Below are 27,930 nucleotides of genomic sequence, written 5' to 3'. Positions count from 1 at the left end.
TGCCCATTTCAACAAAGTTGGGAGAACGATGTATTGCATCTTGTGAATAGACATGTGGAGCAGCATGTTTATGTTAGAGGCATTGTGTGTAATCGCTGCGCAGTACCTGCCAAAAGAAGATATTATTTGGGCAGTCTCAACCGTTTCCGTCTGTGTGTGCTACGAATACAGCAACTCTTTTCGTAGAAGAAGTGATGAGGAAATGGTGTGCCCTTGATGATACGATTGTGATTATGAAATAAAATTTTTAATCAGCCAATAATTGCGACCTGTCCGGTCGCCTGGAACCCCGACAACAACTCTCGTTCTCTGGAAAGTTCATTCTAATATTTACACGTTTTGTGGAGTTCATCGAGCGAATAAGAATGTTCCAACGATGAGCTAAACCTACACGAGTTCCCCAATCCAACTCGGCGCTTTTGAATTTTAGCGCCGTAGATAGTTTTGCGAACAGAGTATACTTCTGTGCAAATATTCGTCTAACAGTTTTGCAACGTTGGAAAGCATCGGAATGATTCAGAATCACTGCGGAGTTGATACTCGGGAAGATAAGACGGGCACTTGGGAGAAACGGACCGTGGCATTTGAGACAGGGGCACAACCGGGGGAGAAACGTGCTACAATCGCATACCCTTCCAAGGTCATCGCTTGGGCGACCGCGCGCGCGCCCAAGAAACCTTTCTTTTCTTCTTTTTAGGGGGGGGGGGGGGGGAGGTGAGTGGTGTAGGCGCTGATTGTCTTCCTCCTTTGTGGCTTTTGACAGACGCACAACGAGACTGGCAGAACAAGCGCATGATTCATTTCTTTCGATGGAGGCGTTCTGCCTGTGTATGCGAACATGATTTTTTTCCCCTTTTAGTAGTTAGTTGTTCTTGCCTTGACTCGGGTCCCAGTGGGTGCGTTGTCGTTGTATGCCCAGTATTTTTTTTTTTTTAGTTTATGGTAGTTTTTGCGCTGATGGGGTATCAAGGTAGACAAGAAGTAAAAAAAATAAAATAGCGCCTCGACAAAAAAAAAAAAAAAAAGTTGTTGCGATCAGGAACGTTTTCAAAGCCATTTTAGGAGCCTGCGGTGTTACGATTACGTGTCAGCACATCCATCGATCCAGTACATCCATCGAGCCATTACATCCATCAATGGATGTAATGGCTCGGTGGATGTACGGGCTCGATGGATGTATTGACATGCGTATGGATGTAGCTGCTCGATGGATGTAGTTGCTCGCTGGATGAAGTGGCTTGGTGGATGTAATTGCTCGCCGTTCCTGTTATCATGCCTAGCGTGCCATTACATCCATCGTGCTAGTACATCCATAGAAGCCAAGATGGCCGCCGTGGGGCCGCAATTATATTTAAGCTGATTACTTTGTTTGCGGTATTCATATTCTCATTGGTTCGGAGCCTCAGCAAACAAGGGGTAAGCCACAGAACATTAGTGAATCACAACTGAACTCAACGGGGCATTCAAACTTTTTTTTTTTCTTGTCGAAAAGCGAAATAAAAAGTAAGATTATGTGTACCGTCCTAATCCCCTATTAAAGTAGTTTACTGTAGAAGATTTAATTTTCGCGATGACCTAATATTCGCGAGGACCTGAATTTCACGATTTGATCAAATTCGCGAAAAATTGGTCACGCGAATAAGTCACCCCATGAATACGAATACATTGCGTATATTGCGAACATTTCACGAAATGTTCTGCCCGCGAAATTTCCGAAACCGGCACTTCGCGAAATGTCAAGCCCGCGAAATTAAACTCGTTTCTATTGAGTTAATTATGAGAGTTAAAGAGCAGTAACTAATGTTTCATACATGTGGAAACAACAAACACGGAAAATAACGCCTTGTCATTAGGATCGGCTCCCAACGGCCGAAGTGGTGGCGCATGCGCAAAGCGGGCATACGACGGCCACGTCGGGCCCAAACACTTTCGAGACGGGTTCGTGGACTGTTTTCATATGGCATGACACCCATACTCCCTCTTGATAATTTGAAGTTCGAGCTCCGTTAAATCCGGTAAATTCATCAGGACTAGGGGAGGCTCGTGCGGCTTCGGTGAGGCCGATTGCCGCACAAGGTGCATGACGCACAATGGGTAATTTTACTTGCTTTTGTGCATTATTCATTTTTTTTTCGGCGTATAACTCCTGAAATAATGTGAACTATTGAAAAATATATGGCTCGTTTGCTGCTGCGTTCACTGAGGTCGGGCTCAGGGCAAGATGATAGGCATGCTAAGCGGATTCGCTCTTTGATCTTTTGCCTTGTAGGCACTTTATGGTGAAATTGCGTCACGCGAACCATGTTTACAAATGTACAGATAGCAGAAAAACCTTCTAGGCTTGAGTATGGAAAACTCCGAACATATTCAGGATTGCCAAATTCGCTGGGTTAAGGCTACACCGCTCCCCACATCAGTATATCTCGTGTTGGCCCGTTAATAGACAGTTTTAGTGGATCGTACGCTAAAGCCTTGCGTACGCAATAAAATTGCGGGTCGGGAGTGCGCGTGCGCAGAACGCAATAGAAGAGCTAGCGTATTGCGTACGCACGCAACGCTGGGGATTTTGCGTGGCGGGCTAGCGGGCTCTGCGGGACGTTGTCGAGAGATCTCGGACCCAACGAGAGCGCCAGTTTCAAGATGGCGGTTACCTCGACTGGCGCAGCAAAGGCGACGTGGTGTTTTTGAAGTTCTGTGTTAAGTGAAATTGCGTGGTGTTGAGCTCGGCAATTCTTTCCGGGACCTACGGCGGTCGAATCAGATCGCCGTGCAGCTGAAGGAGTGCACAGTGAAAATGTTCGCCGCTTGGAATGTGCGTCAACGCTGCGATCTGCTCAACGCTAAGCCTATTCGCACAGTTCATCGCCGACGGACGACAGACTCTAAAAGAAATCGCCGAAGTTCTCACTATGTACTGGACATCAGTAGGTCATGAATTTCATTCCGCGATAGCATAGATAAAAGGTGCCGTTTCAAAGGGAAGATTGACGGAGGCTCCGTGATCGAATTTGGCTACGCACTCTTAAGCCTGGTTCAGACAGTTGCGTTTGACTGCGTTTGACTGCGTTTGACTGCGTTGCGGCAGCGAGAAACCAGGACATCCCTGCTGCTTATATCGCGTGCTAAGATGATTCTTTGAATTGGATTGCACGCTTCACACGAAGCACAGATATGCCGGTGACTCGCTTTTGGTTCTCGACGCAACGCAGTCAAACGCACTCAAACGCAAGTGTCTGAACCGGCCTTTACTCGTAGCCTCTGTACCCCGCAGAAAAGCGCGCTTGACGAGGCAGCTGCGGCTTGGTTTAATTTGAAATAAAATCATTGGACACGTTTTCATTTTCAATATTTCTTTCCAGGAGCATGGTTGCGCTATAAGCACGCGGAATTCTGCAGCTCTAGCAAATCTAACCAAGATCATGCGCGGTGTTCACTCGAAAACGTAACGCACAACTAAATTCGGTCCGATCAGGTCATTTTTAGCGTACGCTATACTATTGCGTATTGCGTACGTAAGAGCCAGCAACCCTATACTAAAACTGTCTATTATGATGATGCGTTTTGCCACCTCTCGTGACGATGCGACTACTTGCAACCAGGTACTACCGTGAGACAAGACCGATTTTTAAGCCTCTTGCGACGGCGGAGGACCGGATGCGCTGCCGCGGAGCATGTCTTACGCCGTCTTTTCTCTCTCGGTAGTACTCGGTTGCAAGTGTCTGAACAGCGCTCAAAAGAGTCGGTTCAGACATTTGCGTTTGACTGCGTTACGACTGGTTTCAACCAATGGCGATCCTCACGACGAGCCAATGGGGAGTCAACGCAGTCAAAGCAAATGTCTCAACCATCCTTAAGAGAATTACACTAACCCTTTCGCAATTGCTGCTCGCACCGGCACAAGCGGTCGCAAAGAGTCGTTCATAAGCAAACGCAAATGTCTGAAGTAGCTTTCAAGAAAGAAAGAAACGAAATGTGTAGCGGAGAAAATTTGCGTAATTGATGCATGCAATGGCACGTTTTTGGATGAAGCTGCTTGATGGATATGATAACACGATGGATGTAATGACACGCTTTGGATGAAGTTGCTCGATGGATGTGATGGCGCAGCGGATGTAATGGCACGATGGATCCAATGGCACGTTGGATTTGGTTACACGCTGGATGAACTGGCCCGAAATGGATCTACTGGCACTATGGATGTACTGGCACTATGGATGTACTGGCACGATGGATGTAATGGCACGAGATTGGACGGATTTGCTCGATGGATGTAATGGCACGATGGATGTGCTGGCCCCAAGCCCTTTAAGCCCGGTGTTACCACAGGTGCAGGATTGAGAGCGTAACCCACGCACTTGAAGAGAAGGGGAAGCTCTCGTCTTATTGGAACTCTCTTTTATGGGTTTCCACGTCGCGATTGTCCTTCAAAATCAACTGTCATTTATTTCTCGCTCGTGGCTTTCAAGTACTGGAAGCCACGACTCGAGCCACAATAGTTTTGCGAAATCAAGGTTTCGCTGAAATGGATAACTCTCACGTACAGTTCGACGCGCAATACCTTTGCCGTATTGACTCGCGAGAGATGCCCCCAACACGGCTGAGTATGGCGGTGCTCCAGACCTAACATCTAAATTTTGTTGCCTTACCTGTTACTATTTCGCGCCCATTTTGAGCCATATCAAAATGAAAGCGCATGATGAAATAAAAGTCACACTCGTTTTCCGCTCGATGGAAATTTCACGCCAGCTCGCTGTCTTTGCTGGTACCTTGAGCGTTTCCCAGCAATGCGGAGAGTTAAAAAAACAAAAAAAGAAAAAAAAAAACGTACGATGGCATCCTTTGCGGGATGAGGACGATTCGTCACATGCGCATTCGTCACAGGACGATTGGTCACAGGATGATTCGTCACATAGGAACATTTGTCACAGGATGACTCGTCATCCGGGCAACTGGTCTCATTGATCGAGCAGGGGACGACAGTAAATTGTAAATTTCAACATCTGCCTACATACCCTGATGAGGAGTTTCACAATTTTCCACTGTCACGTAAACCAATGGTTATATAAACTAATATTACAATACTCATCCGCTTTTCCTTTCATTATATTACGGGTCTTCAGCAGGTTGATCTCAGTTGCAGGCTTGAACGAGCAATAATCCGACTGGCAGCCAAATTAGTTTTTAGTTTTGCCTTGCATACACCTATTCGACAGAACCAACAAGTATCGGAATTCCTTCTGCCGAATGTGTACGAGTACCCCTCGTGCAGCATCATGGCTCTCTCTGTTGCGATCACCTCCATCCTTCTGCATGTAGTTCAAAAATAGTCGCTCTTCTATGGCCTCCGCATTCACCGTTCAGGACGGACCCAGATAGCTAGAACGTCTGTTACAGATTCTTTGACCTCGAGAAGCGAAAGACATGCTAAGATAAGAGGTGACCGACTTTCTGAGGCCCAACCAACATTCAATGTTCGGGACCGAATCAGAAGCTAAAACGTTCCTTACAAATTCTTCGCCTTTGTCCGCCCGAACCAAATTGAACAATACATTTTTGGGGGGACGAACTATTGTGAGACCGGTTGGCCGCGTGACGAGTCATCCTATGACGAATGTTCCTGTGTGACGAATCGTCCTGTGACGAGTGTGCATGTGACGAATGGACCGTATCCCATCCTTTGCACACTCATTACTTCTATAACACTGAGCCACCTCGTATCCTTTTGTTTTTCTTTCATGGTACTAATTTCTTTCTGCGCATTACGGCTGTTACGACGCTAAGTCTGTCTGCCCTTCGAATTTAAACTTAGGCTCAGATCAGGGACGAACCAGTTTAAATCAGGAAAATATAATTAACACTGTAGCAAAGTAAATCTATCATATCGATCGGAAATACGATTTGGCACATTCCATCTGAACACATATTGTGCACAGCGAATGCAATAGCGAGTCAGCGTGCAAAACGCCGCCACACTGAGCTACCATAACATCTCAGCGATTTTTGCATAGCACCGAGCACGGAAAAGAGAAAACAGTTATTCATTCACATAAACGAAGCAAATTTATTTAAAGCCCGGACACTTCGTACGTCCAATCTAGCTAAGGTTATCAATAGACTCGACCATGTCATTTGTCGAAACAGATAAAAGACGTTGGCAAAAATGATTAGACTGAATAAGTCAATCTAACGCACGTATTTTACCAACCGACGGTCGCGCGCCTTCAATACCCTTTCCAATTGTCATTGCGCACCTTGGACACACTTTGGGAAGCAATGCATATTTACATCGCCGCCCGAGGTCTCCATTAAACGTGTAGTGCTGACCCAAATAAAATGCTAACCTGACTCTCAATCGCTCACCGCAAAGGACGACTTCGAACAGGCGGTACTGTAGGTCACTTGAGATAAAAAAAAAAAAAAGAAAAACAAGCTATAGAAACGAGCGTCGTAAAAAAGGGGACCGGCATTTTTATTCCTACCTCCGAACAGAAACGAGCGCCACCCACTGCATCACACAGCACAGAGGCCGGACTCGGTCACCGCGCGTACATACCAAGCGCGCGCGAGGGATGCAGAAACTTCCTCCGCCGGGAGAACACGGCAGATTTCGGGATCTATTTCACGCAGCGGATAACGCGGGCCTTTTCACACCTCGATACTGGCGCCATCTAGAAGTTGCGCGTTCAACCACGTTTCGAGCCGCGCGCCATCTGGTGGCTGAAACGGACGAATAAATAGAGGTACCGCGCCCTCTTAAGTTTGGGGCGCTCTGTACTATAAATACAACGTACTTTTAAAGTAAAGTACAAATATTCTTTTAAAACAATCTTTCATTATGCCCTTTCATACCCTAATTTTTTAACCCAGGGGTAATCAAAGGAACAACAGTTTATTTTCGCAAATGGCGGCAAATATTGGGCAAAGTCAAGTCGCCACTGAATTGTTGTTTTACTCGCGCTGACGAACTATTTTACACGCTACACTTATAAGGCACTTATTTGAATTGGTCTTATAGCCGCCATTACTTCACTGAGAAAAAAATTACCAGATGACTCTCGAAAGGCGATAGCGCGTTTTCACATGACGATATGCCATTTTTTGTTTCCAAATTTGGAGAATGTACTTTAAAGTCGCAATTTCTGGCAATTTCTTCAGAAATTGCCAGAAAGAAATACTTTATTAAAGTGCAAGTACACACTCAGAAAATGTACTTCAAGTAAAGTACAAGTTTTGTAATCCTACATGAAACAGTACTTTTAGTACCATGTTCTTCAAATAATTCCCAACTCCACTTTTTTTTTAACGTTGGGAGATTTATTAAGCTTTTAGATAAACTTTGCGTTGCCCTTTAGCACGCGATCCGTCAAGTGAAACACGAGCTACGGGAGCACAGGAAGGTGTTAGAGCGGGTGCTGCATTTAGTTGACTTTCTTGAGAGAGGCTGAATTGTGTACACCTCCTGTAGTGATCAAGAGTTCCTACATTTGGGAGAAGTGCAGAGAAACCCTTTCTTTAAATACGTCGTCTCCTTGAGCTTCGGGACACAAAAGAAATGGCAGTTTTCGGCGCTAATCCCGCATTTACTGGGCCTGACTTGCGACGTGTCTATCCGCTCTCTGCGCCTGGTATCAGGGTTGTTGCAGTGGGGTGTTCGTGAACATTTTAGAGGGTTTCGGACTCTGCAAACCACCCCCCCTGCCTACGCCACATGCGCCCCCCTCTTTGCAAATATCAGCTGATCCTCCAACATCTTAGTTAATTTTGTGCAGAAATGTTTGTTGACCAACAAACCTACCACTAATATTCAAAAGTAATTGTAATTCGAGTAGAAGTTACTAAAAAAAAAGTAATTAAAGTAAACTACTAGTTACAAAAATAAAAATGTAATTAAAAGTTACAAAACTACTCAGTAGTTAAACTACGTACAAGTCTGGTATTTTCACATCAAGTACGCTTTGACATCGTTCATAAACTGTGTTTGTGAAGTGGCGTGGACAACGTGTTCGGGCAAACTGTTCCATTGCTGAACTGGTAGTGGAAAAAATGAAAATTTAGAGCAATTATTTTTAGGTTAAAAATCCTCAAATGATTTCCAATGGCTTGAACGGGTTGCTCTTCTATCACGGGGAATAAGGTAGTTTAATGTTTCTATAGTAGTCAAGTTATTGGGTTTTTGATAAATTATTTTTAATCTCGTGAGCTTAGGTTTTCTTTTAATGTTATCTGACCCGCCACTTTATTTTTTTTTTAGAGTCAAGATTAAAAAGAAGACAGAGTATGCCATCCTCAGAAATTGTGATGCTCCTTACGGTATCTTGCAATTGTCTATTCATGAAGGGTGGCACAACGCCATTGTCCGGTGTAAAGACTGAAAGGAAGTAGTCATTGAAGTTCTTAGCCTTGTCCGGGTTGCTGACGATTGCTGTATTGTTACTTACGTTTGCGCGAGGATTTATGTGCCTGAATAACTTATCTGGTGATGTTCTGATAAAGGAATAAAGAGTTTTGTTGCAAAACTTCTTTTTGGCACACTTTCTTTTAGTCCCAAGTTATCTAGTTAAGTACGTGGTTTGTTCTTTCTTCGATGCTCTTTTCCTAATCACTTTTTTTAGAGTTTGTTAATTTTTCGCTTCGTATGAATAATTTCACGCGTTATCCAAGGATTTCGCTTAGCGGTTCTTTTGATTTCAGTTGAAATATGGGTGTTCATACCATAAAAAATCATTGAGTCAAAGGAATTCCAACGGTCATTTATAGAACTATCTTATTGCAAGAAAAGTTCATACAAAGGCTCGAACGGAATATCCATAGAATCCATAATGGCCACAGGATTAGCACGATTCAAGTCTAAAACTTGATAACATTGCTGGTATTTTTGGGCACCGTATCTAGTATAAGCAAGGCTACCCCAATGTCGTGGTCAGATATCCTGTCAACGATGTTCACGTCTAGCTGTTTTAGAAAGAAGTCGCTCACGAGTATCAGGTCCAGGACACTCTGCCAGGAAGCCTGTGAACTTGTGAAGTCCTACACAATCTGGGTCAACTGACAACTAAAGCAAATATCGCACATAGGATTTGTTCCGTCTAGGCATGCTAATTGGTCTTGAGGTTCGGGCTAAGCAATTTCAGGCATGTTGAAATCTCCCTCCATTATTATTTCATCATGTGGTTGAACGTTCAATTGCATGTACGTATCCAAAATGTAAAAGTAAAGAAAAAATAAAGATTCGTTGGGAGACCGGTAAGCAGCACCAACGTGCAGGGTAAAATCATTAAACAAAAGTTTGCACCATAATGACTCAATGCCTGTTACGCCCGGTCTAGGCGTGGCTTTAAAACATGTTTGTTCAAGATAGCTACCCCACTGCCGCGTGACTGTCAATCTTTTCTCATTACAGAGTAGTTTGGTATTTCAACATTGTTATCTTCAATACGCGGTAAAAGCCAGGTTTCCGTCACTATCATAATGTCTGGATCGTGAGTCATTGTTACGGCCTCATGCTTTTTCAATTTATTCGACCGGCTACTTGCGTTAACGTTTAGCACTTCTATTGCAGACTTTTTTAGTAACAACTTTTGGACGTCGTCATTCTTGTTTACTACTTCCAGGCAGGGAAGTGATGTCGTTCTTGTTTTTATCCCATGCGTACAGGTTATCCTTTATTTTCACTTTATCGAAACGTAAAGTGACCTTATCTCCGGACGTTTTGTTTGGTTTCGTTCGCTCGAGCAGCTTTTTCCTGACTTCTTCTACTGCAGTTTAAACGTCCCATTCGTTCTGAACGCTTCGGAATGGCGGGGCATAGACGCGGACATTGGTGGCCCAGTGGGTGTTCCTGATCGGCCCGCCTCGCCAGCAAAACATCCCCCGTAAGGTCTGTATCCAACACCTTTCAAGCTTACTTCGTAGGAAAACGCCGGCGTCGTGCATTGTCTAGAAACAGATCAAGCTGACGAGCAATCGAGCAAGTTGGGCTCGTCGCAGCAAAGTGAACACGCCCAACTTATCGTTCGCATTCTTTCTCTGCTCTTCCTTTGCTCTCGTTTTTTTTTTTGTCTTGAGACCGCAGACGTCGGAACCCGCGACTCTAGCCCCTACACGAGGTGTTTAAGTGAGGGGGGTCCCACCCACCGACGGTGGTGAAGACGGTGCAGTCCATGGAGAGGGCGATTGAGATGGCGGCCTGGCCGACGCCCCCGCTGCCCGAGTGCACCAGCAGGGCCTCCCTCGGACGCATGGCGCCCCGCACCAGCAGGGCGTAGTAGGCCGTCGAGTAGGCCACGGGCACCGTCGCCGCCTCCTCCAGGCTCCAGTTTGCCGGCACCCCCCACAGGAAGCCCGGGTCGGCCGCCACGACGGTTGCCATGCCCTCGGCCGCCACCGAGCCCATCACCCGGCGCCCCGAGGGGTCCCGCCCGGAAAACTCCAGGCCCAGCACGCAGTTCGACGTCGCCAGGTTGCCTGCACCCCGAGACGCAAAGAGCGACCCCTCTCGTTGGTCGACAGGAGGAGGGGAGAATGCGCAACCGGCAGAGCCGAGACGGTTGCTCTTTAACCCTTCGACTGTCGAGTTTTTCCCAGAAGGTGCTTCCGAGACGTTGGGTTTTGTTTTTGAAAGGAAGGTGAATGCGCGGGTGTTCTTAATTATTTAGCGGGACCGCATACTGTGCATCCAGGCTGTTCACGTTTAGAAACATCGAATGAAAATATTGAAGGCAAAACGTTGTCACTTTTTACAGCGGAGCTGTTGAGGGCTAGTTTTCCCAGTTTCGTGTCCGTCACCAAATAAATGTTGACACAAAACTTTGGAGAGCTACCACCATCCATGAGCGACGGCGGCAACCAGACAACCAGATTGTCGGTTGTCTGGTTGCCGTGTCGCTCACAGATTGCGGCAACCTTTACAGCTTTTCAGAGTAGGCTGAATTTCTCTAGGCTTCCTTTCTCCATATAACCATCTATTTTCTTTTTCTTCTAGGCTTCCTCCTAGAAGTCGTCCTTGAGGTCGTCCTAGACGTCATCCTTGAGTTGGTCCTTAAGGTCGTCCGGCAGAGAGAGAGAGAGAAAAAACTTTTAATAACCAATTGGTTTGGCTCTTCCGAGGCGAGAGGAGCCCTCATTCCAGGGCCCCTGTAGCTGTCGCTGCGGCACGGGCCCGCGAGACCCGATTACGCTGGTCGTCCGGATCCCAGCTGGACAGCGCAGCTTCCCACTGCTCGGCGTTTGGGTTGGGAACTGGGGGAGCAGCCTGAATCTTAGGGCATGCCCACGTGATGTGATATAATGAAGCCTTTTCGGTGCACAGGGGACATTTGTTTGTGGGGTATACTGTAGGGTACATGGCATGTAAGAGGCTGAGGTGGGGGAAAGTATTTGTTTGCAACATGCGCCAACCTACACCGTCCTCCCTCGTTAGAGATTTGTGCGGCGGAGGAAGGGTGCGGCGACTCAATCGGAGATGTTGAAGGATGTCACGATAGGTAAGGGGGATCGGGATGGGGACCAGGGATGGGTCTTCCTGCGGTGGCGGGGCCCGGAGAGTTAAAGCTCGGGCTGACGCGTGTGCGCGTTCGTTCCCGCTCACGGAATTATGCCCCGGCGTCCATATCAAGGATACTGTAGGGAGTTGTTAAGGGGGGTGATTAGTTAAAATTCGATGAGCAAATCTGGAGAGGCGACCGTTGACAAAACTACGGCAAGCCGCCTGCGAGTCAGTAATTATTGAAAGAGATGTGTTGTCCTCGAGGTCGTCTTAGAAGTCGTCCTTGAGGTCATCCTGGACGTTGTCCTCAAAGTCGTCCTTGAGATCGTTCTAGACGTCGTCTTTAAAATCGTCCTAGACGTCGTCCCTGAGGTCGTCCTGAGGTTGCCCTAGATATTGTCCCTGAGGTCGTCTGAGGCGTCGTCCTCAAGGTCGTCCTAGAAGTCGTCCTTGAGATCGTCCAAGAAGTCGTCCTTGAGGTTGTCCCACCATAGTACAGCTTTGCTGGTCTTCCTTCACCATAGTGGAAAGGCTAAAAGTCCTTTTTTTTCTGTTCAGTCTTATTTTGGTGCATCCCTTAACGCAACATTCCGGCGGTTTCGGATTTAGAACCGAAGGTACTTCAGAGCTTCTCCGTGGTAGAGTAATAGGGAGTATTCACTGGACGCCATATTCATGGGTGCTGTTTAGAGCACATGCTCAGAACGAGCTCACATCAATAGGCTGCTAAGACCGGCACTTTTGATGGTGCGGAATGCACGTCGCAAAAGAACTGTGGAAGCTCGCCATCAGCACGCGCTCAGCATTCGCGCACACAGCTATGGCCGCCAGTGAATACTCCCTATACCCGTGCCACACGGGCAACTCGAATGCCATTTACAACGAATGACATTTGAGCGAATGGCCAAGCAGCGCGCGACACTCTGGACGTGGCGCATTCCACGCGCGACAGATTGCGAGTTGATTCGCCGATCACACAAATGTGATTCGTTGTAAATGGAATCGAGTTGCCTGTGTGGCACGGGCATAAGCTTTGATCCTCTGAGTCCAACTCTGAAAGGCGTTAAAAGTCTGAATTAGAACACCCAGCGCTCTGATTGCAACTACCGCCAGAGCACCTGACACGTGAAATTCGCGAAGCACGAAGCCCAGGAAAATAAAGTCGTTTACAGTAGTATCCTATTCCTCAGATGGCGATAGTGATCAAAGTGGACAAACTGAATTTCGGGAAGGATATATTTATGTCCGTCACTGCGGGAGCCAACGATCTCGCAAAAAGGACTAAGGCCGACGTGCACTCACTGGGGAGGGCGTCAGGGGGCAGCCTGCCCGTGGCCAGCATGATGTCGTGGAAGTTGAGGGGCGCGTAGTAGACGCTGCACAGTACCCGGTCGTCCGAGGCCGGCCGATATTGCAGGGGACTCTCGTACCACTGCAGGCTCGACAAGTCACCCACGCTCTGCATGTCGAGGTACGCTTGCTCCGTCCACAGCCGGGGGGCTTGGCCTGCGGGCCGAGAGTAAGCCGTCGAGACGGGGTCCACTCTCGATAGGGATAGTATATATTGCACTTCTTTCAAGGTGCGCTCGGCATGCAAGTGAGAGGGCAAATTCATCGCGCCCATACTGGAGAGTCTAGATTACGGAGAGTTTCCAACTGCTCAATCAGGGTCGCGTGGTTTACGGACCGCATTTCAATATGAGCGTCGAGGCGGTTACCAGAGCGTCGATCGACGGCAAACGTTTCCGCCTACTTTCCTCTTCGCCACGTGCACTGCATGCGCACTTGGCATTAGGAGGCATTCGCCATCAAATTGGAAACGCTCCCCATGGCGTGAGATGAACCTTCTCTTCAATCTAGGCTCTCCAGCCTATACGCGACAAGTGCCCCTGGCAACCGGGTGCCACCTAGAGAAGTTACGAAAAAAACAAAAAACAAACAAACAAACAAACACAAATACGTGCACCTGCTTACACTAATATTCGGATGAAGGCAACACAGAGCCCAAGGACGTCATCTCTGTCACGAGCTACTGTGTCTGTTAACTCGAGCCAGAGAACGGATCCCGAACCGTTCGCGAACCGTTCGCGAATTGCGAACCGCTCGCGAACCGTTCGCGCAAGACATGAGACTCTGGCGCCGAAACCAATCCCCGTGGAGTCGGCCCCTGATGTTACTGTTCTTGACGTAGAGCTTGACGCCCAAGTGCCCTCGTAACGACCCATCTAGTCCCTTACCGTGCGACGTCGCTACGACGGTCGGTCATCCGTTCGGGGACGAGTTACGTTTGCTTACGCGGCTGCAGCCGATGGCTGTCTTGTCGTTCTGTTGTGCGGGTTTGAACTGCGACCGTTTGTATTTTACACCCTACGCCGAGAGACAGCGCTGTCTCGCACCGTCACTGCAGTCATCGACAAAATGAGAACGGCAGGGAGAGGCTTCTCTTGCTACGCCTACAGCTTACAGCGCGAGCTCCCTGCCTCCGACGATGCTCCAACGTCTCGTGAACCCCGAGCTTGCGCGTGCATGGCAGAGCACGGCGGAAGGCACGGATCGAGTGCTGGAGTCCGGGTGTTCAAAAGACGCGCCCTGCCGTTCTTATTCTACCGGCGCCTAAAGCTATTCAGATGCCGCGTCGCCGGCTACCTAATGGGGTATCCACACGAAGGAGAAATCCGCTCCTTTCATCCGCGGAGCGCGCATCACGTGAGACATACGTCATCCCTTTTCGACGCCTCGCGGCGCCTTTCTCCCGTTCTCCTCCGTGGCGGAGGCGCGGAGGCTTCGTACTCTTAGCATGAGGGCTCCGCAGGTGCACGCGGCAGAGCCGGGGACGGAGTTTCCCGGGTTGTTGACGTCACGACATCCGTCCGCGGAGTTCTCCTCCGTGTGGATATCCCTTAACCGCCGCTTGCTATGTTTTGTTGGTTAACTCTTTTTTAGAGCGCAGCTCTTAGGCGCCCGTTTCCGGCTTGAGCGGCGTCGCCGTCGGCGTAACCGCGCGGTGCATTATGGGTAAATTTTCCCGAAGGAACCCGAGGCCCTCCCGAGGTCCTCCCGAAGGAACCCGAGGTCCTTCGGGAGGACCTCGGGTTCCTTCGGGAGGACCTCGGGTTCCTTCGGGAGGACCTCGGAAGGACCTCGGGTTCCTTCGAAAGGACCTCGGAAGGACCTCGGGTTCGTTCGGGAGGACCTCGGAAGGACCTCGGGTTCCTTCGGGAGGGCCTCGGGAAGACCTCGGGCTCCTTCGGGAGGACCTCGGGTTCCTTCGGGAGGACCTAGGGGGGGGGGGGGGGTCACGTGACGATGATGTCATCAGTGATGATGACGATGACGATTTGGATGCCGATTACGTCATCAGTGACGTCACTGATGACGTCATCTGTGACGATGACGATGGCGATGCGGATGCCAATGACTTCATCGGCATCCGCATCGTCATCGTCATCATCACTGATGACGTCATCGTCACGTGACCCCCCAGGACCTCGGGTTCCTTCGGGAGGACCTCGGAAGCACCTCGGGTTTCTTCGGGAGGACTTCGGAAGGACCTCGGGTTCCTTCGGGAGGACCTCGGGAGGACCTCGGGTTCCTTCGGGAGGACCTAGGGGGGGGGATCACGTGACCTGGGGGGTCACGTGACGATGACGTCATCAGTGATGATGACAATGACGATGCCGATGACGTCATCAGTGACGTCACTGATGACGTCATCAGTCATGATGACGATGGCGATGCGGATGCCAATGACGTAATCGGCATCCGCATCGTCATCGTCATCATCATTGATGACGTCATCGTCACGTGACCCCCAGGTCACGTGACCCCTCCCCCCAAGGTCACGTGATCTCCCAGGTCACGTGACCCCCGAGGTCACGTGACCCCCCCTCCCGAGGTCAACTGATCCCCCCAGTACCCTTCCCTCCTCCTCCTCAAGAGCTGCGCTCAAATTCGGTGTTACAGGGAGTTGTAAACGGCTTTCATTTTTTTTTCATTTGATTTTCGCGGGCTAATCGGGTTAGCGGAGGGAATGGCAACTGTCTTTGTCGTTCCTTGACAAGCTGGAAATGGTTCCTTGGCGCAGAGTTGGTTTTAGCGATAATCGAACTTCTGCATCCGATCATGGGGCGTTCGTGGCTGGAGAGGCGTCGGCGTTCACGTGCAAGCCGTGATCCTCGCTGCGGCTCGGCTGCTTTGCGCGGCTCTCTTCTTCGTCTTTGTACGGTTCCACTGGTTTTGTTCGACCTCTGGCTTCACGGCAGCGAAAGCAGATTTTTTTCAAGGACACGATTGCCATACTGCCGATTGTGGATCTAAACCCAGACGAAAAAGCTTCGCGGTCAGCTAAAATGGTAAGATGTTTTCTTTTCGCACGCGCCTGTGTGCTCTGATCCTGTAAACGTCCTCGCAGAATAAACAGTTGAAGAGCTTCTTTTTGGTTCCATCTGTTAGCCCGCATAGAATGTTATCGGTTTTTTGCGGGTCATAGATGTTTTGCGCGCTCCGCTCATGACTGCATTAAAGCATGTTCAGCGTAGTGTCAAGGAAATAATTGTTCATTACGAAGCCCCCGCCTCAAAATTTGCGGTAGGCCCGGTTTTGATATAGCGAAATATGAGATATACCGAACTAAAATGCGTGTCCGACGGAGTTCGTTGTAAACGGGTCGAGTAAGAACAAGCACATCAGAGGCAGCAAGATCTTCTCTCGCTATTTTATCTGCTGATGAAACGTTTTTACCAAAAATATGTGCCTGTTTGTGACCTCGCGCTAGGTTTAAAATTTTAATGTTGGTTGATTACTCGCAAGCTGTGGCGCCACATCCAATATAGAGGCCGAGAAGGCTCTCGTTGACTATAATCAAAATTGGACCCCAGGGAGCACTAATCCCTTGGGTAGAAAGGCTGCATGAAGCACCACTCACGTGACTGCGTCACGGTGTGCCTGAAGGAGCCCCACTTTCCGTCGCGGTAGACGTTCATGACCAGGTCACGATCCACGAGCTCCTTGTGCTGCGAGCTGGCCGGCTGGAAGTCGGCCACTGGGTTTGCGCCGCCTTTAAGGCTGGCATTGAAGACGCACCTGAGAGAAAGACCCCTAAAGTTAGGTAACCTACAGTTATACCCGTGCCACACGGGCAACTCGAATTCCATTTACAATGAATGACATTTGTGTGATCGGCGAATCAGCTCGCAATCTGTCGCGCGTGGAATGCGCCACGCCCGGAGTGTCGCGCGCTGATTGGTCGTCCGCTCAAATGTCATTCGTTGTAAATGGCATTCGAGTTGCCCGTGTGGCACAGGTATTAGGTATGCCAAGGTTTGGTACAGTGTTCTTAAGTACACAATATATGGTTAGGTCCAAGACAGCTCCGTCGAAGACAGCTAGGTCAGTGACGGCTAGGTCCAAAACGGTTAGGTCCAATGTAGAGGTCAAAGGCAGGTCAAAAACAGATCAGAGACAGGTTCGCGCTGGTTGGTTTATAAGACCGTTGAGTACAGAATGATTAGGTACGTTACGGTTAAGTACACTGCCGAACCGATTGTGAACGTGACATCCACTCTTTTTTGCACATTACTTGTAGAGACTAGTGTCATCTACGAAACTGTACGAGCGGTGTTTGAGAGTGATGGCAAAATTACTTTTAAAAAGTAATTATATTACATTCCTAATTACTTTTTTGAAAAGTGCAAAAATGTTATTACATTACATTACAAATTACCGCACACTAAAAGTAACGACATTACATTACAATTACTTTCCAAAAGTAATAAAATTACTTCGGCATTACTTTTGAATACCTTGAGGCAATAATTTGTGCTCATCTTTTTTGCCCTATATGCACCAAAAGTCAGACCTTCCTGTTTACGCCGCAACAGAACAGCCTGATGCGCCTCAAAGTGTCATACTGAACAGTCGTTTTGCTGGCGCACACGACTTAAGTGACAAATATAACAAATACCTTTTTTAGATGTGACTCAATGCGAGTCTACTCACTGATCTCACTGTTCGTTCAACGGCGAAGGGTGATATGTTTCCGTCTTCCTGATTTCGACAAAGTTATAGTTCGTTTCAGTCTGTTAAGTCGGGCCATGGAAGCTTGTTCTTAAGGCCTGTCCAAACGGGACACAACAAAAATTGTCAGGCGACAAGACTTCTGCAAGAATCGACAAGACTTCTGCAAGAACTGCAAGAAGCGAACGTTTCAATTTTGTCGATTTTTGCAGGAGTCGTGTCGCCGGGCGATTTCTCTGGCAAAGTCAACATCGCGACTTTTCTCCTCGCCTCGTCCACTTTTCTTACACGTCGGAGCTCGTCAGATTCGATGTCATACGCCACCTGCCACTAATGTTCTCCCGTGGCTCGCTGACCTCGCTACCGCCGTCGCCTCGACTGGAAGGCCAAAGAGGTCCGGCTTCGGTTGGATTTGGGAGATTCCTGCGTGGAAGCGTGCATTTCGCTTCGCGCAGGAAAAGGGAATGACACCTTCGTGTCATTCCCTTTCCCGTTCTCGGGACTTGAAAAATGACGGAGGCCTTGAGCGATTGACCAACACCCAACGGAGCGTGTGAGTGGCCCTCCGGACCAACGCGATGAGCAGATCAAGTCCGCCACGGAGGTCACAGGCGAGATTTAACGTAAAAAACCCTCCCGGCCGGAAGCGGAGCGCCGAACTATTTTTCGTAGCCGTGTCGCCTGACGATTTCTGTAGTGTCCTGTTTGGACAAGGAGTCGTCACGTGAAACGTTCCTCTTCCGCATCAGACGCAGTATAGTCCTATCGTTCCAAGCGCACTAGTTGACGCATTTCCGGTCATTCCTTTCAAAAAGAATTTTTTCCAAAACGCATTGTCACACAAAGGGCTGGATAATTGCTAAGCAGAAGCATCGCCAGTTGAGGAAAGGAATAAGGCGAGCTTTCTAAATTGTGTACTTTCCCAACAAACGGGTGGCGATATCAGCTTGTAGGCTTATTCCCGAAGAAACTTTCCAAGGAAAGGCAGCCAGGCATACCGCGAGAGGCACCTGCTTTGCTAGAGGACGCTCGAAACGTACTGGGGATTTGACAAGGCATTTGAAATTAAATATTTATTCCGGTCGTTTGTTGTTCACAATGGTTGAAGCTTACAGCTTGACCTTGCTTGAAGAAAGAACAAGAAGGCTGGGGATCTGCTTGTCTTGTCTTAGGTTCTAAATGTGTTGGCCTCACTGGTGATGTGCCCTTCGCCTTGTAGCCTATGAGCCGTTCATCTTTAAACTGACAGTGCGGTGGAAGCTACGTGCTCGTTGGAAGTCACACGTCTATCTTTCGCCACGTAACCGCGGACGGACGGATCCGGTAATTAAAGCGAGGTGTTTAAGTGGTTCTGGTTAGGTCGCCGCTCCCTCCGCACTGTCAGCTGAGGAATGAGCGTAGTACAGTATCGTCGAGATAACGTGACGCCGTGAATCAGTCTTGCGTGGAGCTCGTAAGCCGTGGCCTTTCAGCGATGTCTACTCGTAAGTTTTTCTCCTTCGCCCTTCCAGCCATTCTTTGAGCGTCTGTCCAGCAAGTCGTACAAGACTTTGCGTTCTGGTGGCCGTCGATTATTTCCTCTGATGCTCTTTCACAACATTTCACCATGCAAAATAATTTTTCTCCTTCTTTCTTAAAGCTTGAAAACAAATTTTCTAATTTAGGACAAAAGTAATTTCAAAAGTAATGACTATTTTTTGTCGAAATTTTTGCCGGAAATTCATTCAGTACATTACTAAATTACCAGCCTAGAGAAGAAATTCATTACATTACTCGTTACCACAAAAAGTAATGTAAATATTGTAATTTCATTACAGTAGTGACATTACTGCCATCTCGTGTGCCCCGCTTTAGCACGTTTCAAAGGTAGAAGTCTCAATGACATTTTTATGTCAGTGTAAAGGAAACCGGAGACTTCCAACCTAACTGCCAGCTTACACTATGTTTGATAAGACCACGGTTAGGTACACTTAAGCAGTCGGTGAAACTCCAAAGCTCAACCGAATCCTCTCTCGGACGTTTGCACACTGCCGGAACCGTTCGCCTCCGCAACGTAGACTGCCCACCTGATGTGGTCTCCTCCAGTTTCCTGCCTGAGGCAGTTGGTGAGACCGACGACCCCGCTGGAGCCCACGTCCTCGGCCACCAGCCAGATGTTCTCGCCCGCCGGCCTCTCCTGGTACTCGGTCGCCTTCGCTTTGATTTCTTCCACCCAGCCGAACCCGCCACTTCTGACCCGGATCACCGCCTGCTTTTCTGCACCGGCTGGTGTCGCCAGCCTCTTCCTGAACAGCAGGAGCACGGACACATTGTTGGACCGGAGGCTCACGAGCCGGAAGCCACGCTTCCCGAAGGCAGCCTCGACGATGTCTCGAGAGTGCACCCGGAGCGGCACCTTGCCCACAGTCGACAGGAACATCTCGGCGGGCGTGAGCGCGGTCCGCAGAGACAGCAGAACGAAGCCGCCCTCCCTCGACTGAGCCGCGAGCGCGTCCGTGAGCGCCTCCAGCGCCTGGCTGCCGGCTGCGGCACGGGCTACCAGGAGGTCAGCATCGGGAAGGGCGGTCCTCGACGGAGACGCCACGTCCCAGGCAACCTTCTTGGCGTCTTCCGGAACTTGCTCTTCCGTCAGGAAATTCGGCTGCGGATGTGCGATCGTCAGGTCCGTCTTGAGGAGGATGTGGGACAACGACAGGAGAGCGGATACCCGCGGCGCCAGGAGGAAAAGGCCCGCATCCGCGGCCATCTCGAGGACTTTCAGCTTCTTGACGCCGGTGTTCTCAACGACCACGTCCAGGAGGTGCCGCAGTGGGTCTTCTTCCAGGAGGGCCGTGTTGAGCAGGTCCCTCTCGAGGTCCTCCTTGTGGGCCGCCAGGACCGACTGGACCGTGGCCACCAGCGAGCCCGCCGAACTCTCGGCCTCTTTCTGGACGCTGGCCAGGACACGCAACAACCCGTGGTTCTCGGCCAGGCTCTCCAGGTACTTGTGGAGAACCTGTTCGGGCACCTCGCAAACCCCGCCTATGACGTCCGAGATCTCAGCATTGTTCTTGCCGCACGACTCGAGCACGCGGCGGGCCACGTTGCAGCAGACCTCGACATACTCGCGGACCGCGGCCTCGCGCTGGCGGCCGGCCGGCTCGTCGTCCAGGTACGGCATGAACTGGTACTCCTCGAGGAACGGCTCCTGTTGCATAGCCCGGCGGGGCGCCACGTTTGCTTCGAGGCCCTCCATGGCCACGCCGCCGGCGCGGCAGACGTTGAGGTACTTCTCGTAGACCACGTCCACTCCTGTGCGAGAAGCGTGAAAGGGGGAGGTCTTTGCTGTACACGCTAAAGGCTCTTTCACATGCTGCGATTCTCGTCCGAAATCGGTGCGATTTCCTGCAAATGTGCGAATAAAATCGCAGTCGCACTGTCGAAGCAGTTCTGCGACTGATTTTCACCTAATTTTTATTTTGTCACAGAGTCATTGCGATCGCTTTCTCGTCAACCAATAGCGAGCCTCGCGGCCGCGCGTCACGTGACACGAGACACTACGCTGTCCGAAAAGCTTCCAGCCGTTCGTTAGCCCGCTTTCATCCGCGATAGCTGCGTATTCGAAAATAAATTTAGACACCAAAAAGCTTTTGGTTTGATGGCTAACTATTAGAAATTTCTAGTGACATAATGTATTTGTAAAACCAAATACGATATAGCTTCGCCAATACTGAAAACCTTTCCGAAAACCCACGGAAGCGGTGGCGAACGTGACAGTGGCGCCTCAAGCGGACTCGAAGTTAACGGAAGCAGACGACGCAATAGAAAAGTATAGGCTCTGCGACGTCCTCGAGCTTTGCCAGCCCCGTTTCGTCACCCTAACAGCTAAAACAATCTATTACGGTCAGTCCACTTGCAAAGCAGAATACCCTGATTGCAACTCCAAAGACAAAAAAATAACGCGCGCATAAGCAAAGATACAGCAGTTTATATAGCGGTCTCTAACGCCTCTCAGAGGATCACACCTGTCTGAAGCGCGTCTGGGAAGCGGAACAAAGGTGTTTAGCTACTCGAACTACGTCGAAAGAGGTCACTGTTGATCCCTTACAAACTAAGTTGTCACCATTTCTTACCTGAAGAGGTGATTATTAAAACGCGCGCAAACAGCATGTTAATAGAGAGTTTTAGAGTAGCGCACGCTAAAGCTTTGCGTACGTAAAGAATAGCGTCGTCGCCACTGCGCATGTGCCGAACGCTAAGCACATTTTGCGCTTTGCGTGCGCTACTTTAGCGTACGCTATTTTTTGGAAATTACGTGCGTACGCAAGTAGCTTTTGTGCTCCTCCAAGGAGGATTCGTGATGAGAAGCTGGTTAAAGCCAAGACGAGCACAGTTAAAAAATGGCGGCCCCCAGAACGATGGCTGCGGCCGCTTTGGCGGCGTCGCGTGGGCGACGTCGGCGGCATTCTCGCGACTGCGATTTTCATTACGAGACGGCATTGCACTGTTTGGAAAACCCAGTAAGGCGGGCAAGGATCACCGGTAACTTGATGCTTGCGTTGCGCGAACATTTATCCGCGAAGGTTAGTACACGAGACCTGTCTGCCGAGGCGACGCATGTGGACACGATCGGTCGACCGCTCGCGTCGCATTCTCACGTTTGAATAAACGCAAAATAGTACCCTGAACCAAAAAAACTTGTTTTTTTTTCTCAAGTTACAGAATTTCGTGTGTGAAATCAAAATCGTGACTGTATCTTGGGGGCGTTGCAAGCGCGAGGTGCTTGGGCTTTTGTGTCGCGGCGGAGAAACGCTAATCTAAAATGCTCTTGTGTCGTGTGCGCTAACGCAAGCCCTAAATATAGCGCTAGCGTGCACTAAAATTGCGTACGTTATTTTAAAACTCCCTAGTATTACCAGAAAAAGCGCACCAGCCGCTGCAGCACAAAACCAAAACAAAAAGCAACGATAAAAAATGACCGTGAAACACTTTCCGAACTTTACAGGAAAGATGGGGTCGTCATCCCAGACGAAAATAAAAAGAAATGTGGTTCAGTCGCGAACAATGGCGAATAAAACAAAGAAATTAGCAGACTATACAAAGATACAAGTCACCCAACAAAGAAACTCCTTCAACAACAACGATAGTCCCTCATGTGATGGTCGCCGTCGGTGTTGAGTCCAGAACAAAGAGCAAGCAACACGACGAAACTAATCGAAAAAAAAAAGAGCCTCACTTTTTTTTCTTCAGCTGCTTGTTGCACGTTTGTTTATTTGCTTTCGCGGCGTTGGTAGGAACTAAAAACAAAAAAGGGGAAGGAATACCGTAGTCCAGCTCACACTGCCCATATAATGAGAGTCGCACGCTGCAAGAGTCGCACGCTGCAATCTGGTATGTCGAAGCAGTGTGTGACCTTTTTCGCTTTCGCATTTCTTTTCCCAGTGACTTTGGCAGGTTTTTCGTTTGCTCGCTTGACGAACCAGTTAAAAAATGAAAGCCGTTCACAACTCCCTGTAACGCCGAATTAGAGCGCAGCTCTTGAGGAGGGGGAGGCAAGGGTACTGAGGGGAGGGTATACCCCTCCTCCCTCCTCCTCACCTCCTCATCCTGCCTGCGTCGCCGTCGCCGTCGGCGTAACCGTGAGGTCACGTGGCCCTCGTGACGTCGCGTGACCCTCGTGACCTCACGGAGGTCCCGTGACGTCACATGACCCCGCACGGACGTTTCGGTACGGTGCCGAACGTCACCATGCGGTAACGTCCCCGTGGTTATGCCGACGGCGACGCCGCTCAAGCCAGAAAGGGCGCCTAATGGTACGTTTACACTCGCGGATTCGCCAGCGAATTCGCCCAGCTTTTGCCGCTGGCGCGAAACGCTGGGAGGAGAACGCGGCTGCGAGCCGTATAGGTCCGGGATCTATTTCTGCCGCCGAATGAGGCGTTTCGCTGACCGGAAGTGACATTCTTGCACAGCGCGACGCTGCCTACTTCATGAGTAGGCGTTCTTCCGGGAACAGTAACGTCTGGGAGAGACAGTCGAGGTGGGAACTCTCGCGCCTTCTCGTCATATTTGACAGGATGTTACGAGAACAGCTGCCGAAGCCGGCGTCGCCACCGCCGCTCGAAGGAAACAGATGTAAACGCAACCCGGTCGTCGCCGCCACCGCCAGGAGCGCATCCGCTCCCGCGGGAGCGGATTTGTTCTCAGGTGTAAACGTACCATAAGTAGGGATGCCGCGAACCGCCCCAGGTTCGATTTCGAAAGGTTTCGATATTTGAGAAGCGAACTGAAGTTCGATTTCGAAAAATTTCGATATTTTCGTATTGACCGAGGTTCGAATTGGAAAAATCGCAACTTTCGATCACAGTGAAGTTTCGAATTCGAAAGTTCGAAACTTTCACGGTTTCTAAAATTTCGGATTCGAATATTTCGAATATTTGTTTACTTCAGGTTCGATAAATTCGAAGATTTCAAAATTCTTTGGAAATAAAATTTGAAAACCTCGAACGCTTCGAATTTTTATAGACATGAAGTTCGAACAATTCGAAGATTTCGAATTTCTTTCTGCATAAAGTTCGAAAAGTTCGAAGGTTTCGATTTTCTTTTAACGCTAAATTCGAAAAAAAACAAACAAAAAAAACTTCGAAGATTTTGAATTCTTTTTTAGTCCAAGTTTTCAAAGTTCGAAGTCCGGTTTTCAAATTCCTCCACAGTTTGTTTCAAATAACGTTTTCACGACTCACTGGTTTCCACAAAGTCAAGTTTAGAAAAGTTAGGGTGTGATATCTAGATTCTGCGAAGTTGGTCAGGCAATTAAATGAGACGACGAGTGTCCCGGATGTGCTGGAATATTTGCCAGTGCAGAGTGACGTGTGACCATAGATCAGTAATTGGTACCGCCAGCCCGGGGGGGGGAGGGTCTTTAACCTGCATCACGCAGTAGTGATCACACGAACACACTGTTTTACGAGACTCATCCAGTTCGAAACGGCCAGGGGCGAGCAGGAGGTTGAGGCTCAGAAAAACCTTGAAGCGACCTGGCAAACCACCTCGCCACCCCACCTCGCCACCCCACCTCGCCACGCTGCTAATAATTCGATCGAACGCCGCCCGATTGACGCTGGCATATAGTCAGTTAAGTTTGTAATTGTCCTGGGGGTTTATTTTCTGGGACGGAGGAATCGCCTCGCCAAAGCCGACACAACTCGAGGTCGAGGAGCGTTCAACCATACAAGTGGCGTCGGAAGAGGAAAAACGGAGGGAAAGAGGGTAGCGGGGGGGGGGGGGGGGGGGGGGGCTTCAGTTTTCTTTTTCCCCCTTCCAGATATTTCGGACTGTTAAAGGAAACAATACGGGAAAGAGGGCGTGGTCGAGCTTATTTTAATCTGAAATTATTTATGCATATATATCGCTACTGTCGCTCTTCACTGCATAAAAGATTGCGTAGATGGTCATTGTTAGAAACTCGTTGTCAGAAGGCACTACTCGTCACATGCTTAGTGGTTCGGAAGTTCAAAGCTATGTCTTTTCGACCGAAATACTTGTGCCAATAGTAAAAAAAAAAAAAAATAAATAAATAAATGCAAGGATAAAAAGCTGGAAAAAAAAAACTATCAAGAATTTGCCGGAAGTGTTGTATTCTTGTATATTCAGAGGTTCAGAACTTCGAAACAAGTTTCTTTTACCAAAATGTGTACAGGCTAAAAGAAACACGTCCCAGGAACGTGAAGCGAAAAAAAAAAAAGTTTTCTTTTAATGACGTGCTGAACTTGAACACTATTAGAAATCTTCTCAAATAAGTTAATTTATTCCTTAACGTGAAAAAAACAATAAATACATTATTTTGTATTCTGCAGATGGCAATGATATGTACTGTATGTGGTGTTAATTTAAATGCGATACCTCAAACAACTTAGACAAAAATAGATATCAAGTTTAGGGCATAATTGCATGTAGATACATGTTTGGACATTTCTTCGAAACTCACGTTGAATAACAATAATCACCTCTTAAGACGGCACTTACCTAGGCTATACATAGATCATTCTTAAAAAAGTATAACATCTCTACCATAAATAGCTTCGGCTACAGCGCACTTCAAATCTGGCACAAACGATAATCGTCAAAAACCCGTCGTCCTTCCTCGCTTCTTCGGGAATTTATTTCTTTAAAACTAAGCATGCCAGAACATTGAAACAAACGGCATTGTCTTTCGTAAGGAATGCAGCACCGCGTGTAAAAGTTAGAGAAAAAAATATTACGAATGTACCTCACTACTTAAATTCAAATGAAGCCGTCCGCCGGTCATTTGAAGTTCGACGAACGTCGAACTTTTACCCTAAAAGGTCGAAGTTCGTCGAACTTCTGACTTTTCAGGATTCGAAAGTTCGAAGCTTTTCGAATTCTCTTGATAAATAAGTTCGAAAGTTCGAAATTCATCGAATTTTTTGGTCAGTCAAGTTCGGAAGTTCGACAAGCATCGAACTTTGAGGCGCAATAAGTTCGAGAGTTCGTAAAAGATCGAATTTTTTAGCGTAATAAGTTCGACGGTTCGAAAAACGTCGAACTTCTTAGCTTAACAAGTTTGAAAATTCGACTTCTGTCGAATTTTACGATGTAAACAAATCGAAAAATCGAAATCTTTCGAACCTTTCGAACCGCTTGATTCGATCATCGAAACTTCGATTCGAAAAAAGTTCGCGGCATCCCTAACCATAAGAGCTGCGCTCTAAAAGTACATTCATGTGTACCTTGTAGATGTACGTGTCCAGGCAAGCTTTGCACAACGCGCCTTTGTTTTGTCGATGAGCCGCCTCAAGTCCGCCTTCAGCTGAACTCTACTCTGGTGCGTCGAAAGCACGACTGATGCTACCGGCTAGGTGACGAGCTAAGTGGGAAGGTGCTGTCATTTTCGCATGCGAATATTTCCTCGCTCTTCAACGAAATGTCTTTCGAGGTGTTCCATGTTTCGGATTGCAGTTGGACTTGGCAAGCACGATGAAAGATCTGACTGGCTGCCCACCCGGCTACATGGGGCTGGGTGTTCAGTTGTACGTCTGGTCTGTCGTCCGTGAAGTTCTCCACGATCTCCATGGAGTTGTCATTATAATTTGTTGAGGCGAAGTGGTGATCTTGAAGCCAGACTTAGATAGCCCTTCCAGTTTAATTTGAATGCCGCAGTAACTCAATTACTCACGTTTGTTCGGTCTTCAGAAAACGGAAGAAAAATGAAAGCTGTTTACAACTCCCTGTAATGCCGGATTAGAGCGCAGCTCTTGAGAAGTAGGATGCAAGGGTACTGAGGGGTAGGATGGAAGGGTACTGAGGGATAGGATGGAATGGTACTGAGGGATAGGTGACTCCCTGAGGTCACGTGACCTCAGGGGGGTCACGTGACATCATAGGGTCACGTGATCTTGCGGGGTCACGTGACCTCACGTTTACGCCGACGCCGACGCCGACGGCGACGCCGCTCAAGTCGGAAACGGGCCCCTAAGAGCTACGCTCTAAAATTTTCTACCGCATGGAGAAACTTGTTTTTGCAGTGGTAGGCAGCCCATGGCATGCCTGCTATCTCCAAGTATGCGCTGGTGTATACCCGGAGGCGGCTGATTTATCAACAAACGATGACCCATAGCAGATATGCCCGCGTACACAAATACATTTTGAATAGAAATGTATACAGAGCTTACACTTTTTAATATAGCTAATAAATATCGAAACACATATATGAATATTTCGGATTAGAAACTCAATCGAAGGCGAAAATTTGAGGACATCGCAGACGACCGATAGAAAGCAAAAACAACAACAAAGTTGCAGACGGCCCTCAGTCCGAGCATAGCGTAAGCAGACGAGCAGACGAACCGGCGGTAGTAAGCGCCGAAGCGAAGGAAAGAGAGTAAAAACTAGCCAAACAAGGCAAAGCAAAATACGCGATGGTTCCAACGTCGAGTAAATAAAAATAAGAAAAAAAAAAAAGCACAACATAAAAGCAAGAGGAAGAGAGACCGCGCCGGTGTAGCGTCGACTCAAACTTAAAAAAAAGTGGAATTTGAAAAATAAAAGAAGTTGCAAATGGTCCAACGGGTACCGGCTTTTATCGTAGAAAGGTCAGAAGACGTTACCCCCCCATTCACACTGGAAGCGGATCCGCGTTCGCGAAGCGGTTGCGAAAGCGGTTGTATAAAGATCCAGTGCAATTGCACGCTCATTTGATGTCATCGTGTGCGCGTGCAATTGTACTGAATCCTTATACAACCGCGTTCGCAACCGCTTTGCGAACGCGGATCCGCTTCCAGTGTGAATGAGCCCTTAGTCGTCCCGTCGCGAATAATCGGTTTTTGCACCGTATATAACGTGACCGAAAGCACCTTTATTTGTGCTACGACGCTCTCCTCTTTTTTCTGTTGCAAGCGCGAGAAGTCTGCTTTTTCTGTAACTCCGCTTTT

At 48.5% G+C, this 27,930-nt stretch overlaps 1 protein-coding gene across 1 annotated transcript in view; it reads right to left on the bottom strand.

Moving 5' to 3' along the window:
* LOC8036683 (fatty acid synthase-like) overlaps positions 1–27,930 on the bottom strand; it is a 157,598-nt gene that overhangs the window by 33,550 nt on the left and 96,118 nt on the right. The window contains 4 exon segments of the mRNA XM_042294718.1: positions 10,135–10,464; positions 12,788–12,991; positions 16,410–16,567; positions 19,567–20,791. Coding sequence (XP_042150652.1) covers positions 10,135–10,464; positions 12,788–12,991; positions 16,410–16,567; positions 19,567–20,791 — 1,917 coding nt within the window.

Source organism: Ixodes scapularis, unplaced genomic scaffold (genome assembly GCF_016920785.2).
Source record: "Ixodes scapularis isolate PalLabHiFi unplaced genomic scaffold, ASM1692078v2 PGA_scaffold6__148_contigs__length_123643588, whole genome shotgun sequence".
In the NCBI taxonomy this organism is placed as follows: Eukaryota; Metazoa; Arthropoda; class Arachnida; order Ixodida; family Ixodidae; genus Ixodes; species Ixodes scapularis.
The sequence above is the reverse complement of the archived record's forward strand: the minus strand, read 5'-3'. Positions and strand labels throughout refer to the sequence as shown.